General features: G+C 43.2%; 1 protein-coding gene across 1 annotated transcript in view; it reads right to left on the bottom strand.

The window, feature by feature from the left end:
• Positions 1 to 15,270, bottom strand: part of TBX20 (T-box 20) — a 173,322-nt gene extending 158,052 nt beyond the window's left edge. Inside the window, exon 1 of the mRNA XM_026083543.1 lies at positions 15,206 to 15,270. Within this exon, the coding sequence (XP_025939328.1) occupies positions 15,206 to 15,270 (65 nt within the window). The remainder of the gene's footprint in view (positions 1 to 15,205) is intronic.
• Positions 15,271 to 15,506: the final 236 nt, after the last annotated feature.

The following is a 15,506-nucleotide window of genomic DNA, read 5'->3' as shown; positions in this document are numbered from 1 at the left end:
AGCACTCTGATTGTTAATTGAGTTTTGCTGGACTGCACATCTGTGCAGCTGTGCATCACAAGGAGCATTTCAGCCTTTGGCACAAAATAAGGGTGGCCCTTGTAGCCTTTTGTGAAGAGTGGTCCCTAACCTACTTCAGCTAAGTTAGCTGAGTTAGGTCAAAACCCAGGTCACAACAGGACTGATCCTGAATGGGAACCATTGTAAAGTCTCTCGCTGACTGCGGTAAGCTTTGGAGAGAGTTCTCGTTAAAGGAGCACAAATTATCTAGCACTACAGTCATGTGTTTGAGGGGAGAAAGGGGAAAGAAGACAGATGGAAATGCCAGGTGGTGACTTAGGCACTGAGATGCTCTCTACTTTTTTCCACTAGAGTTATTAGATCTTGCTTTGAGTCAAATGCCTCCTGGTGCTAAGGTTTGTACAAGAATTAGGCACAGCCCCAGTGCAGACCCTTTAAATGATGCATGTGCAAATTTGATCAAGAAAACCATCTTGCCATTCCTACTTCAAATAGGAGTCCTTTTTGTGGAGTAAGTCAAGAAAGCACGGATGTTTGTTTCCTCAGTAATCTGCAAGAGCAAGTTGCAACAATCTCACAGTGATAAGGAACGCAGGAGACATAACAGCCTTGTGTGAAAACACAGAGCAGATTTAGAGAGAGAGAAAGAAAACCCCAGACAAGCTACATATTGTTTCATTTTTCACCCAACAGGCAAAGGACATAGTGCCACTATTGTTGCCTAATGTCCTTCTAATCCCCTCCAAATGAAGTGGCGTCCCATGATAAACGTCTTTGGGAACAAGCATACAGGCAAAAAAGGGGTAAAAAGATGGGGAATGGGAAGGGTCATTTTAATTTAGATTACTGAATGATACAAGAGAGCTGCCTGGGGGAGAAGTCCTCAGAGAAAATGGTAAATCTTTATATTACATGACATTAATTACACTTTTACTATGAGCTAACCCTATTACAGTATTTTGTATAACTACGGAATATAGTACTTCTGTGGTGTCCTTTTCAATAAAGAGCTGTCCTGCTGAAGGCCCAGGGGCCAAAACGTGGGTTTTACAGCACTTTGTGTCACAGCTCATAAAGAATGCTTAATAGATTTCCTTGCAAGTACTTTTCTTTACGACTTGTACCAGATTAGAGGGGTGGGGAGGAGTAGGATTCTCATTAACTTATTTTTTAAGGCAAGTTCTTTTAACTGGAGTTTTAGTGTACATACAAATGAGGAGTGAATAGCTTGGTCCAGACATCCCAGCTATATGTGTACTGGGGGACCGGAAAAGCACTGCAACACCAACGGTGCCAGGTGTCACAACTAGCCATCACTGTTCCCTTGCACTTATGTTAATCTAACTTCCAGCATAACATTGTGAAGCTTAAACCTCAGTTCAGCTGGTGGATGTAATGCTCAGCCTTTGTTCAGAAAGGTGGCAGAAGTTACCTCCTCAATGCACTAGACAGATGGGGACCAGGAACTGCTACCACAAACTCACACAGGATTGGACAATATAGCAGAGGTTGAGGGCTGAAGGAACATTGCTGGCTTTCTGTTGGAGGTGGCAAATGTCAGAGAAAGAAAAAAGGAAGGAAAGACTAGAGAGCAAGAAAAGCATGGTTAGCCAGACTCTGAGAAAATACTACCAGAAAGAATTTCTGGTCAAGCACTACCACATAAGGGCTTCAGACTCAACAGAAGAAACAGTCTCATAGCATTTGATTTCTCTTTCCCTCAGGACAGTAGGACTTGGCCAACGCATATTAAATTGCATCAAGTTTCCCCTCTCCAACTAAAATAGTTTACAAATCCCATACCTAAGCAATATTGTGCTTGAGGCAAAAGGTATAACAGAGATACCAAGCAAAGCATTCAATAGCAAGGTCTAAACAGACCCAAAGCAGCCAGTAAAGCCATATCAAAGCAAACATTTTCTTAACAGACCTGTCAAGGTACCCACAACTCTGATGCTGAGTGATCACAAGCATCTTCCTCACCCATAGCTGAAGAAGCCACTGACTCATCTGAGATCAATTAACACGGGATGCTGGTGAGCATGCGCGAAGCTGCTTTAGCCGAGCAAGAACAGTCAAAGCCTCAGGCAGGCCCCTGCCATGGATGAGACAACTTACAGTTTGACTGAGCCACTTTTCAATAGCAATTGAAATGACTTCTTCCAGGAACCACACACAGGAAGGCTTCAAGGTGCACTTGGGCAAACCACCATGGGCAGTGCCATTGGGGGCAAAGCCTGGAGTCAGCGTCCCCTCCTAATCAGAAATGCTTTTTCAAAATAATGATGGGATAGATAAAAGGATGACAAACAGCCATTATGTACTGGAGAGACAGCAGATCTTCTGCATCCAGCTGACCTGGGCAGGGGACCATCTCCCCAGCTGCTCACTGCAGAGGTAATCCTTGCTGAAAATCATTGCATCACCCCTCTAAAAAGTGAACTTCACAGAAGCACTCTCAAATCCCCTGCCAACAAAAAGCAAGGGGATGAGATTRCACAGAATTCCTGCACCAAGCTCACCCTCTCATTTTCCTGGAACTGAATTAACACTGGCACAAAATACAGCTTGTGCATCAGCACCTTCTGACCAGTTGACAGTGGCAACTGGTATCTGGAAAATATATTCTCCTATTGGCTTAGCTAGATTTGAAAGTAAGTCTTCCCATAGGCTCAGATTATATTACAATTGCATTTACACTAATGTATGCTGTATTAGTAGTGGATTTCTCCTTGTGTACCTCAGACAACATATACTGGTTGCTCAGCAGGGCAGCAAACTCATGCTATGGCAGGCTCTTCCAAAAATAATTTCCTGACTGCTAGAAACACTTTGTGTAGTTGCATGTGCAACTGTTGTGCAGTAATCAGTGCAAATGCACCCATAAATGAGGTATGCAACCTGTGTACAACACTGACCTTGAAATGTAGATTTTGGATGAACAATTTGCAGGTACGTGCTTTTCAAGGAAGCGATGAGATTTGGTCACTGGCAGATATCTGTAAAAAACCTCTGTTTACAATTAAAAAGAACAAAAAAAAATTCAATGGGAACTTTGGAAGTAAAAAATGTTAGCCGAGTATCAGCCTTGTTATAATTCAGTGAATTACAAAAAAAGAAAAAGAAAGCCTGTCTGATGAATTTATTTTGGAAACTGCTTTTTCCTTTTCAAAGCAAAAAACAGTAGAACAAGTGTAGGAAATTCATGAAGCCTAGGTAAGAGGAATGTATAAATTAGACATGTTGCCATGGACCAGCCATTCTCTATAAAAACACTTTCTTGTTAAAGATGATCATAGAAAAGAATAGAGAAAAAAATGGGTAAATAAAGATGTAGGGCAGTTTTATATCCTGTAATTACCTATCAATAATACCACAAGGGACAGAGATGGCCTGTGAAGGACAAAAAATAAAAAAAAAAACACTTTACACTGGGCTATTTCTTGGATGAAAAAAGCCATGATCCAAAACCCCATCTAGCAGTCTGTGCACCTCTCCACGACAGCTTTGCACGTGCAGAAAAACTTCAGTATTCCAGCAATCCTTTCAGGGACTAAACTGCTATGAGTCATCCTTGGTGGGCTTTTAGCTGCTCTGGACACCCCCAGGGAAAGGGGAAGTACTCGAGGGGAGCTGAAGGCAGAAGCAAGCCAGACAGAGACCACTGCCAGGACAAATATACCTGAGCCGTACCGCCACTGCAGCTGGGGAGGGTGGTCGTGAATCCCCGGTGTCAACAACCAGCAGGTTACCAAAGGGTTTTTTTCTTGCTCCCTAGCTCTTGCTGGGAGCCGTGGGAGCAGGAGGGCGAGAGGGAAAAAAGGAAAGGCGGGGAGGGAGGCTGGCAGCGGGAGGAGGGGAGAAGGGAGTTATGCTCACAGCTTTTCACAGCCGAAAACAGAACCCGCTGCTGGTAATGTGAGAGGGCTGGAGCAGGCGCCAAATGGATAAGGCTGTAGACAGTGAGGCCAGAGCGCTGATACTTGCCAGTACCTGCAGATAGGAGACAAATAATTGGCACATGTTAAGAAACAAGGGGGAGGAAAAAAAAAGAAAAAGAAAAAGAAGACAGGGAGAGAAAGAGAGAGCTAGTTGTTAGATGTCCGTATTTTCTAAACGTGTCTGGCAGGAGCCTCTGCAAGGAATTTAATCAGCAAGAGTTGTTTAAACTGGGCTTTGAACACAAGCCCTGAGCTGCTAGTAATGAACTTCATATCATCTGCAACTCCTGTTTGCTGACGACATTCAATTTGTTAATTCTGCAGCTGGTGATAGGGGTCAGATATGAAAGTGACGATTGTTTTTTGACATTCCAACCCCTGCTCACATCTTTCTAATTAATCCTTTTAGGAGCCACCAGCAGATCCAGAAGCATGGGGAGGGGGGGAGGGGGGGATGGGCACAGAGGAGGAGGGCGAAGGAAAGGAGGAAGAGTGAGGCATCCTCTGCGGCCACCCCATGGCTCCTTGCCTCCTGCCTGATACTTTAGTGTAAAGGAGACACGAGGATGTACCTGCTCTTTGGCCCTATGACTATTAGCCATTTCAGGACATCTTAGAACACTTTAATGTCAGAAGGGTAGGAATAAACAAAGAAGGTTCCCTTTTCCTCCCAAAATATCTCAGCCCATTTTGAAACCTAGCAAGTATTTCATATTAACTGTCGTCGGGGAGGTTAGACGATTGGTGGAGTTGGCAGTGGGATAGGTAACCTTCATCTCTTGAGATTACCCTTAAGATATAATGCTAGTGAGATCTCCTAGTGGGCTATTGGGAACTGGTTTAAACAGTCCAGGGTGTGCATGACAAACCTGGACCTGGCATTTCGGCAGGGGCTGGTAGCAGAGTCAGTCAGATGGAGAAGAAATCACAGCCATGAGACTGTGGGGACCAGGGTGACCAGGACAACCTGACAGCCACGTGGCCCATGGTACACAGTTCACTTGGAGGGGAGCCGCAAAAGGGTTGGTGGAAAAGAGATTTTTCTCTTCCCACAGCAGTGAGCAAACATGAATACCTTGCAGTCCCTCAAGGCTTAGCCTCCCTCCAGCAGATTTTATCTCTGGAGCCTGAACCTCTAGTGCTCCTCACTTTTTGCCCTTGACACAGATTCATCTGGTCCCTGCCAGGTTCTGCTGCAGATCCATGGTTGGGCTCACAAGAGGTAGGGAGACAGTTATGAAGCTGGTCCTAACTCAAAGTAGACTTTGTCGTGGTGCCGTGCAGCAAAACTTCAATCCAGCCATAGTGGGGTGAGGCCTATGTCCTTTCATGGGGTCCAAATGAATAGGCCTTGCAAGGCTGAAGAGCCAGCAGCAGAGGTGGGAGAAACTTTAGCAAAGGAGAGAAAAGTAAGAGTGGAAAGCTGACAGAGTGACAAATTTTGAGAAGAGAGGATGGCCTGAGGTTATGCAAAAAGATTTTTGGCACTGGGAAAGGGAAGAAGAAGAAAAAAAAACCCTCTAATTAATATTAGACCAAAAGTGGGTTTTTTTCTTTGTTTGTTTGGTTTTTTTTAAATGGAGGAACTCGGTCTTTCAGTCCGTCTCAGCACAGAGGCTGGAGACAAAAGCAGACATGCAGTAATGAGCAGTAACCATTGCCACATTACAAAAGCTGGCAGGAAAGAGAGAAAGAGACTTCACTTTTCATTATCAGCCTCCACATCTGTGACATAGCTCCTGGCATTAGTGGCAGAGCTGTACAAACAGGACTGCATGGGTCTACTGAGGTTTAGGCTTGCATAAAGTAAATCAGTACCAGCATCCCTAAAGCAGGAGAGCGCTCCTAGAGGCTGGACGTGTTGTGGGTCAGAGCCAAATAAACACCTCTGAGTACCTCCTCCCTGAGGGAAGGTCCCCAAAGAGCAACATCCAGGTTTCTAGCACATCAGGTGGAGGAATCTGGAAGCACAGCTGGATAAGCACATCTGCTGTCGTGCTCAGTCGAATAGGACCCTCGGTTACATCCTTGGCTGATGTACAATGGCCTGCATTCCTCTCAAGTAAATGGAGATGTACCAGTTTATGCGAGCTGTTGTAACCTCTTTTGTTTGTGACAGAAAAGAAAAATGCAGGCTTGCGCTCAGATACTGTCAAAGCTCTGATTTTCCTATAGAAGTTTTTATTTGATTCACTTTATCAGTCTATAAGTACTTCAGTGGCCTTGTAGGGGTTTACCCATCCAGGATAAACTTGCAATACCTGCTATCCTGAAAGCAAGTCCATCCAACCACCATAAACGTTTATCATCTTCTTTAATGGACTTTAATATTATGAATTGATTTGCACATACAAAGAAGTTGTATAGCTGTTTTACTCCAGACTCTAAAAATCAGTAAAACAGAGGCTCAGTTCTGCTCTTGGCATGTCTGGATGACACTAGCTTCAATTAAATTAGCCTAGATTTACAACAGTAGCCTCGTGAGCAAGCTTTGCCCTTACAGCATCTCTTTGGCTTGTTCTAAACTTTGGACAGTAAAGCTAGGAAAATACTTGGAGGATGGGGGGGGCATTGAATGCTATAATTAATTTGATGAGTCACACGAAAAGGTTAACAGCAAAATAAAAGTAACAAATGGCACGCACTCAAAAAGGACTTTATGATGATCATTCCCTGTGATTACCACCCAGGAACAGAAGACCGACCATCTCCCTTGAGGCCTAATGTTTGACAGGTGAGTGCCCAGCACTTAGTGAGAAATCAGATCTCATGAAGATGTTCTTAGTGGCACACTCAAAAACGGAGACACCAAAGAAACATGTTGCTAATCTCTTGAAATCTCATATCAAAAGCCTTCTAAGCACCAACATCACAGAGACATGACGGAGAAGAGTGGTCGAGGACTGTCTGAGGCTCCTGACATACAACAGCCCTGCAGGAGACTGAGTCCTCTGCTACAGCCACTGGTCATCAAGAGCAAATGACTGAAAGGAAGAAGCTGCTTTGGGGCTTCAGCGCTGCAGCTATTTGGGGTATTTTGGTTAAAACAGAGTGCATGTTTTGAATTTAGCGATCAAACAGTATTTCCCCATCAGATAAGCAGAAGGCAAGAAAACAGAATCATGCACGCCTGAAGGAAGGAGTCACGTAGAGAAAATAGATCAGGAATGACTGAACTTCTCAGGCTATATGTAACTACATGCACTGCTATTTTTTAATACGCTCTTACATGTTGCATTTGTGAACATGAGCATGGCTTTCACTCGTGCAACATTTATAGACTTAACTCAGCTGCTTATGAAAAACTGTTGGCCCTGGACATCTCTGTAAGCAGCAATACAAACAGCAGCAAGTGGTTAGTGGCATCCACTCTGCTTAGCCAGAAGCACAAAGCACTTAGTGAAAAACATTTTTCTTTTCAGTGTTTACATGCAGTTTGAGCACATCTTAGCTGTTTTATTCTGTGTATGGCTAAGTCCCACAGGTACCCTGTCATGTAAAATGCACATTGCTTATTTTTCAAGTGTTAACAAAGTACTTGAGTGAAAAATTAATCTATTTCCAGGAGGAAAAAAAACAACCAAAGCAAGTATTGCAAGAATTACCAGCTCCTGTAGCAACAAGGATATTCTTATTCTGTTCAACCCACAGCAAAGATACCCCTGCACAGGCCTTCTGCAGGCAGTTACACTCCTCTTAGCTGCCTCTCTAATCATGGCTATTATTTTGCTATACCTTAGTCATGGCTATTATTTTGTTATTCTATGCTACACTCTGCCATTTTGGAAAGATATTTCTTTGAAATCCAATGTTTCCTTTTATAAAATAATCCTATATGCAGTTATAAATTCTATTTTAGGTCAATAGTTCCAATTTCCTCAGGTGAGAGAAGGCCTTTAAAGCAATCCAGAATGCTTAACCCCTTGAAGAGTCATTCCCACACATTGTCATCCTGTTTTCTTAAAAAATAGCATATTTTCATTTTTCTACTAGAAATATCTCTTGCTACGATATATTGTGAAGTTTTAATGAATGAGAAAATATATATTTGAAAGAAACACTTCCTCTCTCTGAGACTTATACACAAAGTAAAGCATTTCCAGATAGAAAACAGCTAAAAAGAGTAGAGTCAACAACGGCAGTGTTTAAGTAATCAGCATTCCCAGATATGTTATGTCAAAATGGCAATTATTCTTCCAGAGCTGTCTGAAAATCTAAACCAGAAGGTAAACATCCAAAGAAGTGTATTCCATGACTCTAACCCTGGACCAGTTAGAGAGTACATCTGGAATAATGTGCTCATGAAACAGTCTTCATCTTCCACAGTTCTCTGGGGCTCTAAGAAAGGGTGTAGGTGGTCCAAAGGGACATAATTAAGAATAAAAGAAAGAAATTAAGCCTGGCAAGAATTACATTGCTTATCAGGACAAATTCCCAAGCAATGAGGCATAGCTGACTTGTGGAACAGTGTCCTTAAGGAATCAATAGAAGCTCAGTTGCTTAAGTCATGGAAGGTTACATTAGATAAAGCAGGCTGTGCTACAATTTAAAAGAAAATTTTTCAAATACACTGATTTACTCTATTAAAAAAAAATGGCAGAGCATCCACTGGGCAGCAAATTTTCAAAAGTGTTTTTAGGTCTCTGGCTTTTCAGGGTACTGCTTGGAGAGCAACGCAGAACAATTAGATTGTGTTAAATCAGCGTTATTCAGCAGACAACCACTCTCTTAGACATTTTGGACCAGTGCTAGCTGCTTGCATTTATGCTGTTGGCCCTGTGTTTAATTGCTTACACATACATGCCTATCACTGTCGTTGCAGTCCTGGCTGGGCGCTGAGGATGCTGTCACAGCACGAACAGTGATGCATTGGCTTGACTGAGGGAGCAGACTCGACAGATGTATGATGCTGTTTAGCCAGGTCACTTCTATTTAACTGTCTAGCCATGGACAAAAGTCCAGCTTTACACGTGTCCTTCAAAAAGTCTTGGGCTTTTATAGATATCTAACTCTTTGACACTTCCAATATGTGCATTCAGTCATATTCGACTGAATTCGAACATTTTCTTCCCAGATAACACACCAACCACAGAGACATTGCAGGCCTTCCACCTCCTTATGAGATGAGAGCATGTCTCCTAAAAGAGATAGGACCTGTATTTTAGAGTGTCCCCTGCAGATTTGGGGTTTCTCTCCTTCTCAGACCAAGAAGGCCTGCAGAGCTTGGCCAAGTCTGGTTTGATAGGTGAATGCAGGATGAAGAGAACAAGGATAGGTACATGAAGCTACCCACTGAGCTATCTAGCTCCGTATTCAGGAACCTAAATGGAAGTAGCTTGCTTTAAAAGTAAATATATAAAAATAACAAACCATTCCAGTGAAAAGTCTGCTGTAGGCATACCAGCTAGGAACAGCAGATGAAAGGAATAGCTAAATGAGCCTATTAGCTGTTTGCAGCATGTGTTATGGAGCAAGGAAAAGGCCTCAATTGTCGCTGTTAGCAAATACCTACACCAGGGCCTGAACACAGTAGAGAGATAGTCCCTGCTGTGCAATTGTTGTTAAAAACTTATTATTTAACATTATTGATAAACATCAGTGTTCAATACTAAGATTTTGACAGCACTGCACAGCAGAAACCAACTCTAGTTATTATAGATATCAATATCCATCTTGGGACTAGAAAGGTATCAATGCTAACAAGTGAAGAATGGCGGAAGAGAGAGAGAAATAACTTGAAACAATGTCATTTATGTGCAGTTCCACAGATGCAAGCATGTAAATAATTGCCCTTCTTTCTTTGTATAATGAGAGGTCTGATCTGTATCCCACTATCTGAAAAGGACCGAGTGACCCTCTTTTTACCAGTGGGCCCAACTCTCTCGCCGATAAGTGCCAATGCATTTTGCATTAGCACTTCACATGAGGAGACCCTGATTCCCAGCACCAATGGGGTTAAGGGAGTGTGAAAAACCTCCGGAATATGCTTTCTCACAGCCTGACAAATAACTTGCCATGAAACCCAAACAGAGTCATATCATCCAGAACTTTATATTCCATGTTATAATTCAGTAGTCAACAGTAGTCAAAGGAATGAGTTACTACACACAGGTTACATACATACTTAATCCTCAGAACCACTAATAAAAATGACTTTTTATTTTAACCAGAACTTTGCTTCCCAACCAGCCCATTCCCTAAATCCACAGAGAATCTAGTTCTTTTAGCTTTCTCTGGAACAAAGGAGCTCTGCTGCTGGTTTGAAAGAAAAGAAAAGAAAAATGACCAAATATTTTCATTTCATGGAATTTCCTTTCTAAAAAATACTAGGTGAGGAAAGGAATAGGGACATGTACTGCAGGGGAAGGAAGAGGGTGGAAATGCTTTAAAATACCAATTCTTGCTTTTGAAAAGCAATGGGTTAACATCAGGGAGGTTATTTTTTCTCCTAAGGTCAAATCCAAGACTGCTCTGAGTGAGCAGCAGTTAGGACAAAGCTAAAGTAGTAGGTTTCTCTTTAAGGAAATGCAGATCAAGTAGCAAAATATAGACTGAAAATTAAAGTGTAAGAAGAGAAAAATGCTTAAATTAGCCTTGTGAAGTCTATCTAGCTAAGCCTTGCCTACACTAGAAAGGGTTTGCTGGAAAACTGTAAGCTGCAAAACGACCAGTAAATTGCCCTTCTGGAAGCACAACCTTATATTAGCAAAAAAGAGCTTTTTGGCTGGTATAGCTCAAGGCAGTTCCTTTGAGCAAGTAAGCCAAGCTGGGAAAAGGATTAAACCACTGCTGAAACATTTACCTACACCTGCCACTGATGGGCAATGGTGTTAGCTTTGCTGATAACAGTTAAAATTTTGGTATTTAAAGCTACCCCTGGCATCCTTGCACACAGATCTGGAGAGGCAGTAGCAAGTTTCACACACTGGTTTTCAAAACAATACAATGTCCTGGTTGGCAACATTTATGGTTTCTATACACCCTCCTCAAAAAAAAAGAACAAATTCTTTCCTTCATTAGAAAAACTTGATTAGCCGTAAAATTTTAAGTGTAGCCATCCAGAGACAGACAGTAATCCCAAGGGAACTGAGGGGAAAGCAGAGGTTGTGGCCTTCTGTGTGTCGGATGGATGGATTTGAAGCCCTCTTTAGCCTGTCAAAAGAAAGTCCTGGTGCAAACTGCCCTGTTTCACCTCCTATTCCTTCCCCAGCTCACAGACACTGCATCTCAAACATAAATTTTGAGGATGGGTCCAAAGCTTTTCCTAAGTTTGATCAAGACCTTTAGGGGAAAGAGGAACTATTTTTGTAATTCAGTTTCATGATTTTACATTTTTCACACTGGCCTCACCATCTCCAATCCCTTCCTTTCCCCCAAGCATTATTTTAGAATTTGTTTTTAACCCATTGCAAAGGAGCTATAGCAAAGGCTTTTGAAACATTGTCAAAGCATTTTTCTTTACTTGATTCAATGGCTTGTAAAGATTACAGTTCTTTTTTCTGTGGCCTATACCTTCAAATTTCACAAACGGTGACATCTGTTGCCAGGCAGATGCTACCATTTTGTGGCCTGTTCGGAGCAGACTGCTGGGAGGGATGTATACATCTTCTCCCCATATCTGTTTTTGCCAATTCTCATTTTGCTGTTCTTGTAAACTGGGATGCCCAGGCTGACTTATGAGAGCTAGGTGTCCAAGTCTCGGTTTTAATCTGTTAATGCACACTGGTTGCAATTCGTTTGCAAACTCCAAGCCTTAATCTAACCTTATGAAGGTCACTGTAGCTGATGGTCTCTTTGCTGTTTATAAGTGAAAAAATGTATTAGGCAAAATAAACCAGTGGAGGTTGTGATAAAAAGACTAGTTCCCAGTCAAAGTTATATCATTTTCCAGGAAAATTTTGACTTTCTACTAACAAACTATGGATCTTAGAATCATATTCGGTGTTGCAGATTTTGTATTTGTGGCCTGTAGTCATGGGAAAATTATCCTTCAAAAGCTGAATTTAGTGAGACTGCAATACAGGACTTCCTGTTCAAAACAATAGGAAAAACATTTCTTCCTTTCCCTCACTGCCACAGCAAAAAATAAATAAATAAATAAATAAATAATCAACTTTATCTTTTAGAAATGTCACATTTGCTTTATATCCTTCAGAATACATTGATTTAGAATCACAGAATCGCTGAGGTTGGAAGGGACCTCTGGAGATCATCTAGTCCAACCCCCCTGCTCAAGCAGGGTCACCTAGAGCACGTTGCACAGGATCGCGTCCAGGCGGGTTTTGAATATCTCCAGAGAAGGAGACTCCACAACCTCTCTGGGCAACCTGTTCCAGTGCCCTGTCACCCTCACAGTGAAAAAGTATTTCCTCATGTTCAGATGGAATTGTCTGTGTTTCAGTTTGTGCCCGTTGCCTCGCGTCCTGTCACTGGGCACCACTGAAAAGAGTCTGGCTCCATCCTCTCGACACCCTCCCTTCAGATACTTGTACACATTGATAAGATCTCCTCTCAGCCTTGTCTTCTCCAGGCTAAACAGGCCCAGCTCTCTCAGCCTTTCCTCAGAAGAGAGATGCTCCAGTCCCCTAATCATCTTTGTGGCCCTTCGCTGGACTTGCTCCAGTAGTGCCACATCCCTCTTGTACTGGGGAGCCCAGAACTGGATGCAGTACTCCAGATGTGGCCTCACCAGGGCTGAGTAGAGGGGGAGGATCACCTCCCTCGACCTGCTGGCAACACTCTTCCAGAGGCACCCCAGGATACCATTGGCCTTCTTGGCCACAAGGGCACATTGCTGCCTCATGCTTAACTTGGTGTCCACCAGCACTCCCAGGTCCTTCTCGGCAGAGCTGCTTTCCAGCAGGTCAACCCCCAGCCTGTACTGGTGCAGGGGGTTATTCCTCCCTAGGTGCAGGACCCTGCAATTGCCTTTGTTGAACTTCACGAGGTTCCTCTCTGCCCACCTCTCCAGCCTGTCCAGGTCTCTCTGAATGGCAGCACAGCCCTCTGGTGTATCGGCCACTCCTCCCAGTTTTGTATCGTCAGCAAACTTGCTGAGGGTGCACTCTGTCCCTTCATCCAGGTCATTGATGAAGAAGTTGAACAAGACTGGACCCAGTACTGACCCCTGGGGGACACCGCTAGCTACAGGCCTCCAACTAGACTCTGCGCCGCTGATCACAACCCTCTGAGCTCTGCCATTCAGCCAGTTCTCAGTCCACCTCACTGTCCGCTCATCCAGCCCACACTTCCTGAGCTTGTCTATGAGGATGCTATGGGAGACAGTGTCAAAAGCCTTGCTGAAGTCAAGGTAGACAACATCCGCTGCTCTCCCCTCATCTACCCAGGCAGTCATTCCATCAGAGAAGGCTATCAGATTGGTTAGGCATGATTTCCCCTTGGTGAAGCCATGCTGACTACTCCTGATCACCTTCTTGTCCTCCACATGCTTGGAGATGGCCTCCAGGATGAGCTGCTCCATCACCTTTCCAGGGATGCAGGTGAGGCTGACTGGCCTGTAGTTCCCCGGGTCCTCCTTCTTGCCCTTTTGGAAGACTGGGGTGACATTGGCTTTCTTCCAGTCTTCAGGCACCTCTCCTGTTCTCCATGACCTTTCAAAGATGATGGAGAGTGGCTTAGCAATGACATCCGCCAGCTCCCTCAGCACTCGTGGGTGCATCCCATCAGGGCCCATGGATTTGTGGGTGTCAAGTTTGCTTAAATGATCTCTAACCCACTCCTCCTCCACCAAGGGAAAGTCTTCCTTTCTCCAGACTTTCTCTCTTGCCTCCAGGGTCTGGGGTTCCTGAGGGCTGGCCTGAGCAGTAAAGACTGAAGCAAAGGCAGCATTCAGTAACTCTGCCTTCTCTGCATCCTTTGTCACCAGGGCACCCACCCCATTCAGCAAAGGGCCCACAGCATTTCTTCTCTCTTCCTCCCCTGGAGTAATTGCCCAAACCCTTTCGGCCCATCCACACTTTTTATACCAGAAGCTGCAGGAGCATTCACTATTAGTGTGTATCAGAGGTGCTAATCTAAAGAGACAATATTAAATAACTAAATAAATCCGCACAGCCTTTTCTATCCTTTTTCATCCTTACTTTTCAGGAGACAGTGAGTGGAGGAGGGATTTCCACAATGGTATTGTTTAAGATTATTATGAAAAAATCCTTGATCCTTTCTGTGTGCCTGGAAACCTATAGTAATCATATTAATCCAGAGTCCTTATTCCTGGTTAATGGAATTCTTTTAATATTGAACTGAGTTTCTAGTAAATAGATTTACATTGATCTAGTGATGTATAGAGCTCAAGTAAGTCTATCTATGCGTAAGCAAATTAAAAACCTTAAGCCTATACAGCCAAACTGTATAATCCCAAGCTGAAAAATTGATCCTCTGATACTCTCCTGGGGACTTTTTCTTTTCTTTTTTTTTTTTGGTGGTAGAAACACTTTCAATTTCTTTGCATGAAAAGGATCAGCATAATATTTAAGAGAGACACATGACATATTTCACACTCAACAAAATCTAGTTCAAAGCCACCAGAATAATAAGTCTTTATAATTAGAAATTACACTTCATATTGGGTAACACAGCATTGATCATCCAGCAGTTTGACTAAACATATAACTGTGCTGCTACAGTGTCACTCGTCCTTGCTTTCCTGCTTGTGCACCAGGTTTGGTATTTTTGAAAGAGCATTACCACAGCCTTACTGGAATGGCAGCTGGCAGCAAATTCAACACCACCCTCACCCAAACCATTTCTCTTTGATATCAGGTTGGTCCCAGTGTGCCATTCCCCTATCCCGGGATGAAAATGTGAGATGCTCTGTAGATTTTGCTAAGGTACAATTAAGAGAAAGCCTAAATGGCAAAAGGTATGAATCACTTAGAACATAAATTCCCATTGGACACTAATACCAATACCGGTGTCACCATTAACCACCCATTACCATCATAGTGACACCCTATGTTATGTGGACATAAAGATGTCAAAACATGTAGCAAAGTAAATAATATTGTCCTTATCATAGAACTACAGTAGCATTGAAGATGCATACAGGAGACCTGTATCTACAAATCTGTGGAAAAGCAGTCCTAGGCTGTGACAACCAGTGTTCACTGCCGCTGAGCAAGGAGGATGGGTATGGCACTGTGAGTGGCAGCAGTTACGTAGGGTCATTTCCAATAGCTCTGTGCCTCAGGGTGAACTTACCCCGGTCTAAGAAGAGCTGTGCTTACCTTGCAGCCTTTGCTTCAAGTGAAGGCACCCGTATGGTCCCTCCTTTCCCTCCCACCATGTCCATTATGTCCATTAATGAAACTGGAGAGGATTTTCTTCCCTGTCAGATCTGGCCAATAGGTTCAGAAAGCAACTGAGAAGCAGGAAGGCAGACACACACGTACAACCAAAGGAAGTGGGATGGCTTAAGCTTTATTTCCATAGGAAATCAGGCTAAAAATAATTGTAAAACCTAATTTGCTTGCCAGCTCAGTTTCACACACATTTTGGCCCTCAAGCACATCTGTGCTAGACATAATT

This window comes from Apteryx rowi, unplaced genomic scaffold (assembly GCF_003343035.1).
Source record: "Apteryx rowi isolate R43461 unplaced genomic scaffold, aptRow1 scaffold_608, whole genome shotgun sequence".
Taxonomy (NCBI): Eukaryota; Metazoa; Chordata; class Aves; order Apterygiformes; family Apterygidae; genus Apteryx; species Apteryx rowi.
Note: the sequence above shows the minus strand (reverse complement) of the source record. Positions and strands in the feature narration are given on the sequence as shown.